General features: G+C 30.4%; 2 protein-coding genes across 2 annotated transcripts in view; both read right to left on the reverse strand.

The window, feature by feature from the left end:
* Positions 1-11,627, reverse strand: part of LOC110659161 (disease resistance protein RPV1) — a 94,310-nt gene that overhangs the window by 43,571 nt on the left and 39,112 nt on the right.
* Positions 6,467-10,141, reverse strand: LOC131171165 (disease resistance-like protein DSC1). Its single transcript, XM_058130634.1, has 3 exons — positions 9,878-10,141; positions 9,470-9,769; positions 6,467-8,400 (listed from the first exon to the last, which is right to left on the reverse strand). The coding sequence occupies exons 1-3, from the start codon at positions 10,139-10,141 to the stop codon at positions 6,574-6,576; spliced, it is 2,391 nt and encodes a 796-aa protein (XP_057986617.1). The 3' UTR covers positions 6,467-6,573.

Genomic DNA, 11,627 nt, shown 5'->3' on the forward strand with positions numbered 1-11,627 from the left:
ACCAAGCCAATTAAGTAAAAATACACCTAAAATACATAAAATTAAAACAAAAAAAATTCACTCTTCTCTCTCACAAGTTTCAGCAGCCTCACCCTCTCTCTCTCTTCCATTGCTAAAACCAACATTAAAGCTTGGCAAAACTTAAATTCACCCAACTAAACCCAAATATATATTGATAAGCTTGATAGACAATATATATTTCTTAGAATAGGTATATGAGAAGACCCAAACTTAAGACGTCCCCATTCTTTATACCTTAAAAATACAGGAAAACTAACCAGACTACCCCTTATTTGGCCTTGATAGACAATATTTGCATATTGCATTGCAACTTTGTTATATAAAAACACTCATAATTTTTGAATGAGAGCAATAAAAATAATAAATGTTAATTTTATACATCAATTCTATCTGAAATTTTTTTATCACATAAAATTTAAAATAATTTGAACTCAAATGCTTCATAAAATTGAAAATTTAGTTATGGATTAATATGATAATTAGTATGACCCCAACTAAAGTGAATCCATTTAGTTCGATAAAATCAATTTAAATTTTGATTCAATAAATTGAATGAATATTTAAAATAATAATAATAATATATTCACACAAAATAATTGGTAAATTAATTCTAATGACTTAAAAACCTTTTCTTAGATAACATGAATTAATCTACAATCTAAACTAACTTAGTCCATTAATCTTCACTAGAAAACGACACATTAAATGTCTAGTAAATCAAAATAATATGAAATTGAATTTACCTAACCGCCAGATTTGCCACCTATAGAGAGTGCACTTAAAACAAAAAATTATATAATATTGATGAAAGTTTCAATTTTTTAAATTTGAGTCTTTTAATTTTAATTTTTGAGATAAATTGAGTTTAAATTAAAATTTTTAAATTAATAAAAAATTTAAAATAAAATAAATAAACTTATCAAATAAATAAAGAGACCATATTTAACATTTTGCCATTTTAATATATAGCTTATGCAATTAGAAGTGCAAGATTGAAGAGTTTCCCTTCCAGCCCTACGCGTTGCATGATGAGTTTTTTTGAGCCGTATCCAAAATGATGGAAGAAGCGGAAATTGGAGGCAGGAGCTGTGGTTGGCCACTACGTGGACCAGTTGAGAAGAACACGCAAGAACAGGAGCCATATCATTTGACAAAAAGCTTTATCGTTTTGATCATTTTCACTCCACTTTTCCACCAAAATTGCAAGAAAAAAGTTAGTGGCTTAAGAGAAAATTTTTCTTCGACTATTTTCTCCTCCTCCATTTTCTCTCTTTTTAACAAGAAAAAAATAAAAATTTTTTCAAAATTTTCTTCTCTCTCATTTTACATATTTTACAAAAATGTTTTTACTGCTTAAATCCATCTTATTAATGATGAATAAATAGTATCTAAATCTTTTACAAATTTATTAATAAAATATTTTTTACGTGTGAAATGAATTTTTGACCTGCTAAGTAAATAAAAAAATACATATTAATGGACTGTGACTTGGCAAAGATGCTAAGATCCCAGTGTGAAATGATGAATTGTGCTCCTTTTTAACTTCCAATTGAACCCATTATAATGAGAAATAAAAATTATGTATATAAAAATTGAGTGTATTTAGAAAATAAATCACTATGCTGTTAAAAATAAAAGATTACTTTAAAAATGTAATGGCAATACTTGAAAAAAAATGAATTGATTGCTTGTTTATAAGAAAAAGTTAATTTATACATTTAAAAATGTAAAGGTTCGCTTGAAAAGTAAATGTGCAGTGAAAGTTAATGAAATCTTGATTGAAATTAAATTAAAATCTAAATTGTTTGAAAATGCAAAGTGCGATTGATAATAAAAAGTAAATTGAGAGTTGATCTATAAACTATATGATTTTTGTTTTAATTGTTATTTGGGGGCTTTTATGTTGTATGTGTTGCTCTTAATCTAACTGATGTTGCTCGACCACACTTCATTACATTAACTACTCCTAAGATTAGCCATCGCTATTAATTGCTCTAACTCGCTGTTAATTAACTATTCTTTAACTTACTCAAAACAAACTGCATTCAACTGAATGTGCCTGTACATTTACTTGGTTGCTGCTTATTCTTTTGAGTCATGATTCTTGGACTTTGGATAAATGGGTAGACTTGGACTTTAAGCTACATTACATTTAGTATAACATAATGTAATGGAATGTAATTATTTATATAATGAAATTAAAGTTGTAATGTAATACAATATATTAAATTAAACATTACATTATTTAAAAGGATTAAAATGTAATATAATAACCATTACAATCTCATTTTTTTTTTTACTTGTATACATGGAATGTAATTAAATTAATAATAAAAATTTAATATATAATATTATTTTATTAAAACGTTATTTTATTTAAAATTATGAATATTTTCATCACCACTACCAATACATTATCAAATTAGCATTTCATCGACAAAGTCAAAAAATAAGGACAAACAAGAAAAATAAGAGGCGATATTAAAATTTATTTTTAGGACTGTAGGAGCAGTGATAGCAGCTTAGGCCCGGGAGGTTTGGAATCAGACCCAAGGCCCTTAAGGGTGTATCACAGAAAACAATGAGCTGCAGAATGCAATTTTACATAAGAGCCTTAATTTCAATGCCACAAGTTTCAATGTGCTAAAGAATCAGCAGTACAATTCTTCTTCTGAAAACATAAACTAAGTACACTCCATCAAGAAAGGAAATCATGTTAGAGATGAAACTTTAGCTTAAAAAAGTTGAATATACATACACATATTTCATGATCCATGCAAGAAATTGAATATGAATGTGAATAAAAAGGATTTTAGAATGGTGGAAGCTACTGTTTATCATAAATTGCAGAGCATTTTCATAAATTACAGATGCTAATGATGTCAATAAATTAGAATATCAAAATTTTATTAAAGGTGAAATTATTTCTTTATGTCACTTTGCTAAGAGGTGAAGAAACTAATTTAGTTACAGATGTGTGGGATACACTAGATATCAAAGCTCCTATACATACCTAAATCTCCAGATATGAATATGCAAATTAATATTTCATAATAATTTTTGTTCAAAATTCATTCAAACAATTGTATCCATACCCATAAGTGCACTTAATGGCGTTAGCCCTTTTCCCTTGATTTGTTAACGACACGATCGTTCAATAATCGATTTGTCATGAAATTTTCTTCAATCCTTGAATTGAAAAAGCATGAAAAACAGGTTACAATATTGTGCTTTCCCCAAAAATTTAACAATTTATACATCTTAATTAAATTTCTTTTTAGAGCTAAATTGGATTTGAAATGGAATAATTGTCTCTATATTCATTAAAATTTTTTTTTTTCTTGTTAAATATGATACTGCATATGGATGATCGGAATTCTCAGACTAAAAATATCTTAATTAAGGTACACTAGTATTATGGGATGATTCGAAAAAAAAAAATATTTATCATAAACAATAATATAATTGAATTAATCTGGACATTATTTGTCATGAACTCCATACCATCCAAATCCATTTAAAAAAAAATCTTTATTCTCCTATACAATTCCATGAACTCCATACCATCCATATCCATGTGAAGATTATTTGTCAATGAGTTTTAATGTCTATAAATTATTTTTAGGACTATAAGGAGCAACGATACTGAAATTGTTGGACCTCAATCAAGCCAAAAGGAAAGAAAAAACAAACAAACAAACAACACCGCTGATGGGAAGCATAGGGAAAAAAGGGACAACAATGATGGTGAGCATTAGTGATCAGCAAAAGCAGAACCTGAGATTTGGCAAATGATTGCATGGTTTTGCAACTGACAGCGGGAATTACACGATTGAATCATTTATTAAAATTTGTCATCCATCCTTATGTTAAAACCGGTTTTCTCCATCCCATATGTCAATTATTCAACAAATTCTGGAATAAATCACTTCACAATTAGGACAAATAGAACACAAATTTAGCAATCAAATAAATTGGTTTACTAATTAAGAAGTTGATGATTTTAGCTTTATAAACAGAGTAATTCATAATCCCACTGAATTAAAGCATCAAATAAAAAATCATGGCTAGAGGGTATGATTCAAATGGATTTGGCCAAGAGCACAAAAATATAGTAATAAGAGATTGGTCCTCAAAGAGTCCAATAAAAATCAAATGGAAGTAAAAAGAAAATGCAATATGAATTTTTTTTTCCTTCTTTTTTTGTGGATCCTTACCCTAAATAAAGCAAAGATCTTAAAAGAAGGCACACACTCCCTTCAAAGTTGGTTTTGATGAAAGAAAGAGCTACATAAAATCATTTAACAGCTGCCTAAAGGAAGGTTTATAATTTAATAGCTAGCAAAAGGATTGGAATCTTCATCAAAGAAAAAAAAAATCATCAAATACAAAACCAAGATTTTTTACTTGTTTTTTCTTTAACTAGCGTACAAAGCAAAGGACTAGATTTTTGTTTCTAAAGTGACACAAACCCAGGAGCTGCTTCTACTTTGCAATTCATTTTTTCCCCACTTACCAACTTAATCTCAGAAAGAGTGTTAGAAAATTTTCATGGTCCTACGAACTCAACTAGCATAACCACAAAGAGAAAAATCACAAAGCACTATGTTGAAACTTACTAGAGGAGGTAACAACCTTAACAAGTGTCAAAATGGGTTTGTGAGTTTATTTTTCCTCTTCATTTTCAGCCACCAAAAATTTTCCACAGAAGAGGGTGATGCATAATAAACATACACTAAACATTCTCTAATGGTAAGAAGAGATCTACATGATAAACAATAACATGGACAAACATAGAAAGAAACATCACAGCACAGGCACGTACGCAAATTTAAATACTATACGTATAAAACTCCTTTCTTCCAAATGCGTGATATTATGACTATGGACATTTGGACAATAATTGAGGTGTTATTGGTGCCAGCTACACATTTTAAAAAATTTATAATTGTAGACAAATTGCCTGGAAAGAGATCATGCAATTTTCTCTCAAAGAGGTGAAGGAAAAAAAAAAAAGAAAGGTCAAACAAAAAGGAGAGGGTGCACCAACAGAAGAAGGTAACGTTGACATATGGGTTCAATCATATACAACATAGCAAATGTTCAGCATAACATATTATGCAGATTTTAAATAATAGAAGCAAGATTCAAATGCCTAAGTTTCTGCAACTAGTGATTCAAACTTCTTTTGAGAAGCAAATTTTACAAATTAGTAATAGATTATGCAGCATTAGATCATAAAAGCAACTCACCTGAAATGGAAGACTTATAGTTGCTAATTAAGTTTGTGCAAGAGAGAGAGAAATTGGAGGCTACAAAAACCATAGAGCTTCTGAATCGTTGAGTGGAGAAGAGAAATGGAAGCCGAGAGTCAAAAAAATGTTGTATAAGAGAAGCAGTTCTTGAGAAAAGAAAAATGAGAAAGAAAAATAAATCACAAGCAGTAGAAATTGTTAATTAGTATCTTGGGATTTCTTTTACTGGAGTATGCAGATACTGCTTCATATAGAATTCCAAATAAAATCTATTATAAAGCAGCAAATGAGTTTTCATTGCAAGTGTGGAATAAACTGAGAAACACAATTCCCATTGTCTCTGAGGAAGAATTAATATATGCAACTTTACCACTTTATGTGACATGCAAAATATTTCTACTCATAAGATCACTATGCGTTCGTAATTTTGGAAATCTAAGTCAATATAATTAAAGACAGAATAAGAAAGAAATTCACATTTTATAAAACTGCTTTACAGACCAAGAAAATTAATTAAATTGAAATTACTCTCTGAAAGAAAAAGGAACCGGACAAACCAAAATTTCGAAGTATCTTCTTTTGAAAAATAAAATCGAACCAAAGTAAAGAACTAAATGAATTAAATTAAACCGAAATAACTGGTTTGATTCATTTCAATCCATTGGTTCTTCAAATCTAAATAACCAAAACAAAACAAATCCAATATTACAGGTCACAGGAGTCAAAACAAATCAAACATAAATCTTTAGATTTCAAAGCAAATCCAACACTACAGATCAAAATAAATTACCAATATCATCCAAAAATAACAAAATCAAAAGAGATAGAGAAGGGTTGGTGTCGGAAACGACTCTGGAAACGTATTGGCTAGACGGAGAAGGCCGAGGTTGGCGTAGAGTGAGTCTGGAAGACGCCGCTGAAGTCGCGAGAGATGGGCTTGAAAGACTCGCCAGATCATAAAGTTGATGCCCAAAACAAATGAGACTCGACAGATCACATAGTTGATGCCCAGCTTTGGAAGACTTCGACACAGCTTGCTAGTGGTGATAGGGGCAAAAGAGCCAATATCAGAATAAAATCAATTTGGTTTAATTTTTCAATTTAAATCGAAGAATCTCATTCAAATTTCAAATCATAATTAATAGCATTTTAATTAGATTAGATATGTAAGAGTTTGAATGCCAAAACATTGTCATATATCAAAATATCAAAAGGATATAAAAATATAAAAATGGAGGTGACTTACAGGGAAAGGGAGCCACAAGCCTTAGTTCTCCACAATTAGTAGGGACGGATTTCAAAGAAATTTGTAGAATTTGGGAGCAAATTCACATGAAGAACTTGAAGGAACCATAGTAGCGTCGTAGTTAATCCCATCCTGAGTATTTGAAAAGTAATCTTCCATAAAGAAATTTTGCCTCAATCTTTTAGGGTGCGTTTCCACCTCCTGATTGCCATTGATATTACTGGAGTAGAAGTCTTCCCTGCTTCTCTTATTGTCGGCATTTGTTGTTTCTTTGAATTGCTCCAGAAAATTGGCTTCTCTGTATTTGTTTGGCTCAACTTTGTCATATAACAAGTGGAACCCAAACCTTTTCACTTCCCACTTTCTCATATGGTAGGAGCACATATTCTCAGGGTCGAGGTGGAATGTTGCCTTATTCTCCATGTCACAATTTTGTTTGAGCCAATCTAAAAAGGAAATGTCATGGCCATCGCACCAAAAGAACACATGATCTGATTCTATGGTATTTTCCAAACAGAAATATTCACTTGTAAAATTGGCCTCTGTGTAGCCATTATTGTTCTTGAAACTGCTTCGACAAGATAAGGGTCCATGGCAAAAGTAAACGGGATGCTTGAATTCTAGAATAGCACAAAAAACAAAAACCAGGAACATATTGTTGAAGCAACCAGGAGGGAACGAAGTTTCTATTAAATATCCTGGGCCTTCACCGCTCAACCACTCAGGAATTTTGCTTCCGGGTAAACCAACCAAAAAACGAGGATAAAATGCTCCATAACTTCTAGCAATGGCTAATTCTTTAATTCTCTGGATAACATCTGCCATAATGGTGCCACGTGCATTTTGGTCCAAATTTACGCAATTACAAAAATTCAATTCATAACCAATTGATGACGGCAATTCTTCTATTGGAGTATCATTTAGAAACAATACTCCCAATGATGATAAAGAGAAAACGCCAAGGGGAATTTTTACGAGTGCAGTGCCATCTAGATATATATATCGTAAAGAGCATAAACCATATAAAGGAGGCAATTTCTCTAGATTTGAACAGCCACTGAGATGTAGAGTCTCAAGACATTTCAATTCACAAATGCTGCTTGGGAGACTCTTAAGGTTTTTACATCTCTTCAAATACAAAGTAACAAGTGAAGAGAGACAACCAATTGATGACGGCAATTCTTCCATTGGAGTATAACTTAGAGACAGTAATTCTAATGATGACAAAGAAACAATGTCAGGAGGAATTTCTACAAGTGCAGTGCCATCTAGATATAGCTTCTTTAAGGAGCATAAACCATATAAAGGAGGCAGTTTCTCAAGATATGAACAGCCATGGAGATTCAGAATCTCAAGGCGTTTCAATTCGCAAGTGCTATTTGGGAGACTGTTGAGCATTTTACATCCTCTCAAATCTAACTCAACAATACCATTATTTGATGAGGGCAATACTTCTGAACTTTCCATAATCTGCGGCGACATGATGAGATTTGGGCAGAAACTGATATCAATTCTTATAAAAGTATTGCAATATATAATTCTTGGAAGACTTCTAAGATTTTGGCAATGGGTGATATCTAAGACCAAAAGATTGTCAAGAAATTGGATAGAAGACGGAGACCACTCTTCCACTCCAGAATTAGCTAGTTCTAAATATTTTATGCCTCTCGGCATTTGTGGAAGACTTCTCAACTTTTTGCAATAAGTTAGATCAAGAGAATCGAGTCTTTTCAAGCGCTGAATGGATGATGGAATCTCAATCAAACTCTCACAACCATCAAAAATGATCTCTTCCAGGTTTGTCATCATAGAAAAATCAGGGACTATTTTCAGATGCTTTGAGAAAGCAAGATCAAGAGATTTTAAGTTTGGCAAACACTGCATAACACAAATACACGAAATAATTTTTAACTATAAATTCTCAGAAAGCCCATATATAGACAGTCAGTGGCATGCAAGGAGGGGCAGCTCATAATTTTTCATAATTTTTTTATCATTCATAATAACATAAAAATATTATATCATTTTTTCCTATCCATTTTTCATATTTTCATAATTTTAATTTGCACTTTCGAAGTAAAATTTATCTTTAGTTAAAATTAAAATTTTAATTAAGCAAATAAAAAGCATAATTATATTTTAACTGATATATTTTTTTAACTACAAATATTTACATTAATTACAAGAAATAAATAATCAATTTACAAAAATGTAATGAAATTATTTATTTTTATTATATTTTTTAGACTATATAGGTGGCAACAATACATTAATTTAATGTTAGAAAACATTTTCATATTTGTAAATGAATTTTTTCTAAATAAAAAAAGTGTTATATTTAAAAGCGATCTAATTTTTTTTATAATAATAATAATAATAATAATAATAATAATAATAATAATAATAATAATTATTATTATTATTATTATTATTATTATTATTATTATTATTATTATTATGTGTAAAGATAAATATGTTCCTTTATGTTTTTTAATTAAATTAATTATTTTATATAAACATATTTTTCCTTTAAAGCTTAAATCCAACACCGTGGACACTCTTATACATACTAAGTTTTGGATTAGATTAAATCATATGATATGATCAGCCTTTTACTAAAGGAAAAAAATAAAATAAAATTATATTAACCACATATGGTATGAATAATGTAAGATTTGTTAACAAAACTTTTACTCAATAATATACAATTATGACTAAATTATAGTTGATCCTAAGATTTTTCTATTCAATAAATTCAGTAAGTTATTTACAAAATGATAAAAAAAATTATTTAAAATATCTTGAAATTTTAGATTGGTGAACTCTAAAATTGTTTTTCTTTCTTTTTTTTTTTTTTAAATCTAGGAGCTTAACAATAAAATTTTTAATTGATGAAATTATAATGGCAAAAAATAAAAACAAAGACAGATATATATGTAAAGCTTACCGTAGATCCATTCCAGAGCTCTTCAACTTCGCTACGTGGCATGATGAGGTGGACAAGGTTTTCCATGGAATAACTTAATGGCAAAGACCTGAAAGGGTATTCTTCCCAATGAAGTAAACTCAGCTTCTTAGGAAGACTTTTTAGATAATTTGATTGAAATCTGAATTCAGTAAAATTTGAGCGATCCCTGTAAAATTTAAGCAATCTCAAGTTGGGCATTCGTAAGAAGACTGAATCATTCAAATATAGCCTTCCAATTTCAGACATGTTCAAAAGTAGGCCTTCAACTGCTTCATTTGCCTAACAATCAATATCACAGAGAAAGAGGAAGTTATATATCAATACTTTGCAAAGAAACACTTTTGTCATTTCTTTTAAATGATATGATAATGTTTTACATATATATACCTTATTATTAGTTGAGGTCAACATATCACAGATGTCATTAGAATTGCATAATATGATACCCTCCCGCCGAGCAATATCTTTACCCATTTCCACTATCAGATCGTGCATCTCTAACATGTCATCCACAATAGTTACAAGACACTTATCCACTAGACGAATTATTCCCCAATGTGTATGAAAATCACAACCAAGTATATCTTCTACATAGCTTTTGCCATATCCATTGAAGAAACAAGCAATATATAAAAATATTTTCTTCTGCATTTCATCTAAATCATTATAACTTATTTTTAAGACTTCCATAATATCGCTGTCAGGATATCTCCAGTTTATTCAATTCAATTTCCCATTCTTCAGGAGTCTTATTGCACAGACGGGAACCCAAAACTTCGAGAGCTAATGGAACACCTTTACAATAAGTTTGTACCCTTTCACACAACTCCATGTATTCCACCGGAGGATGCTTTTGTTTGAAGGCTTTCATACTTAACAGCTGACGAGCATCACCATAATTCATTCCCTTAACCTCATATACTTCTTCAGCAACTGCTTAGGACTTGTTTGTCTCTACTTACTAAAATGATTCTACTTCCCAGCCCAAAACAATCATCATCATTTATAGCCAAACCTTCTAGTTGCTCTGGATCATTAATATCATCAAGAACAGCTAGAACTTTCTTCCTATTAAGTGAATCCTTAATGAAAGTGGGTACCACACTGAGCATTTCTATATTTCTAATTTCAATCCCCAAGAGTTCCGAAAAAAAGCTTTTTCTTAAATCAACTAGCCCATATTTTTCTGATTTTTCCCTAACATTGCGAAGAAAGCAAAAGCAATCAAATTGATTACATATTCGACTAAATAGAATTTCAGCTATGGTGGTCTTTCCAATACCACCCATTCCCCAAATTCCTATTACCCGAATGTTTGTTGGCTCAATACATAACAATGACATAATTTTATCAACATGTGAATCAATCCCAACAAAGCCCATAGAATCAGTGATGTGGCCCAACCGCAAGTGCACGGGTCATACAAGTAATATAGAAAAGATATCGTTCCCACGAGGAGTTGTGTTAATGATTGAATTTTTGATATAAAAATTCTGACTAATTTGAACTATTTTTGAAATTAAAGTAATAAATTGATAGATATTGAAGTGTGAATTCTATGTGTGTAAAATTAATAATTTATTCAACAATGTAATGATTTAACTAAAATTGCATCAAAATAAGCAAATTGAAATATGGCAAGATTTAAAATGGCAAGTAATTAAATTCAATTAGAAATTAACAATGATAAAAAGGCGATTCCAGAGTTCGGGAGTTCATATTCAAGCTATTTTGGGATTTTTTAATTGGTTATCCAATCTTGTGGAACTTACGGGTTTTAAGAAGATTAATTCTTAAATCCTTTGAATACCCTTTCGAGTGGGACAAAGAGTGCCTTAATCAATCTAATCCTACTTTCGTGGAGTTAAAGTTAATCAAGACCCATTAAGTTCCTTAATTAATCTGTAAATCCTCTTAATCCTTAGTCTATTTCTAGATCTAAGTTAATTAAGTCCAATTTCTTGATTATCTATCACAAGGCTTTCTCCTTTCGGTGCCTCAACCATGGATTAAGAACATCACTTAATGGGATCCTACACTAAGCATGTTATTTAGCACACAAGAACTGAATAAAACCCATTAAGACCACAAAATATTGATTACCCAATCAAAATCCACAAAATATCTCAAATATTAT

The sequence above is a fragment of the Hevea brasiliensis genome, chromosome 12 (genome assembly GCF_030052815.1).
Source record: "Hevea brasiliensis isolate MT/VB/25A 57/8 chromosome 12, ASM3005281v1, whole genome shotgun sequence".
Taxonomy (NCBI): Eukaryota; Viridiplantae; Streptophyta; class Magnoliopsida; order Malpighiales; family Euphorbiaceae; genus Hevea; species Hevea brasiliensis.

Excerpts from the sequence above, each read along its gene's own strand:
- LOC131171165 (XM_058130634.1), bottom strand. The coding sequence starts at position 10,141 with ATGCAGAAGAAAATATTTTTATATATTGCTTGTTTCTTCAATGGATAT. Across the intron at positions 9,770-9,877 it reads TGACCTCAACTAATAATAAG|GCAAATGAAGCAGTTGAAGG; the intron begins GTATATATATGT and ends ATTGATTGTTAG. Across the intron at positions 8,401-9,469 it reads AGCTCTGGAATGGATCTACG|TGTTTGCCAAACTTAAAATC; the intron begins GTAAGCTTTACA and ends TGTGTTATGCAG.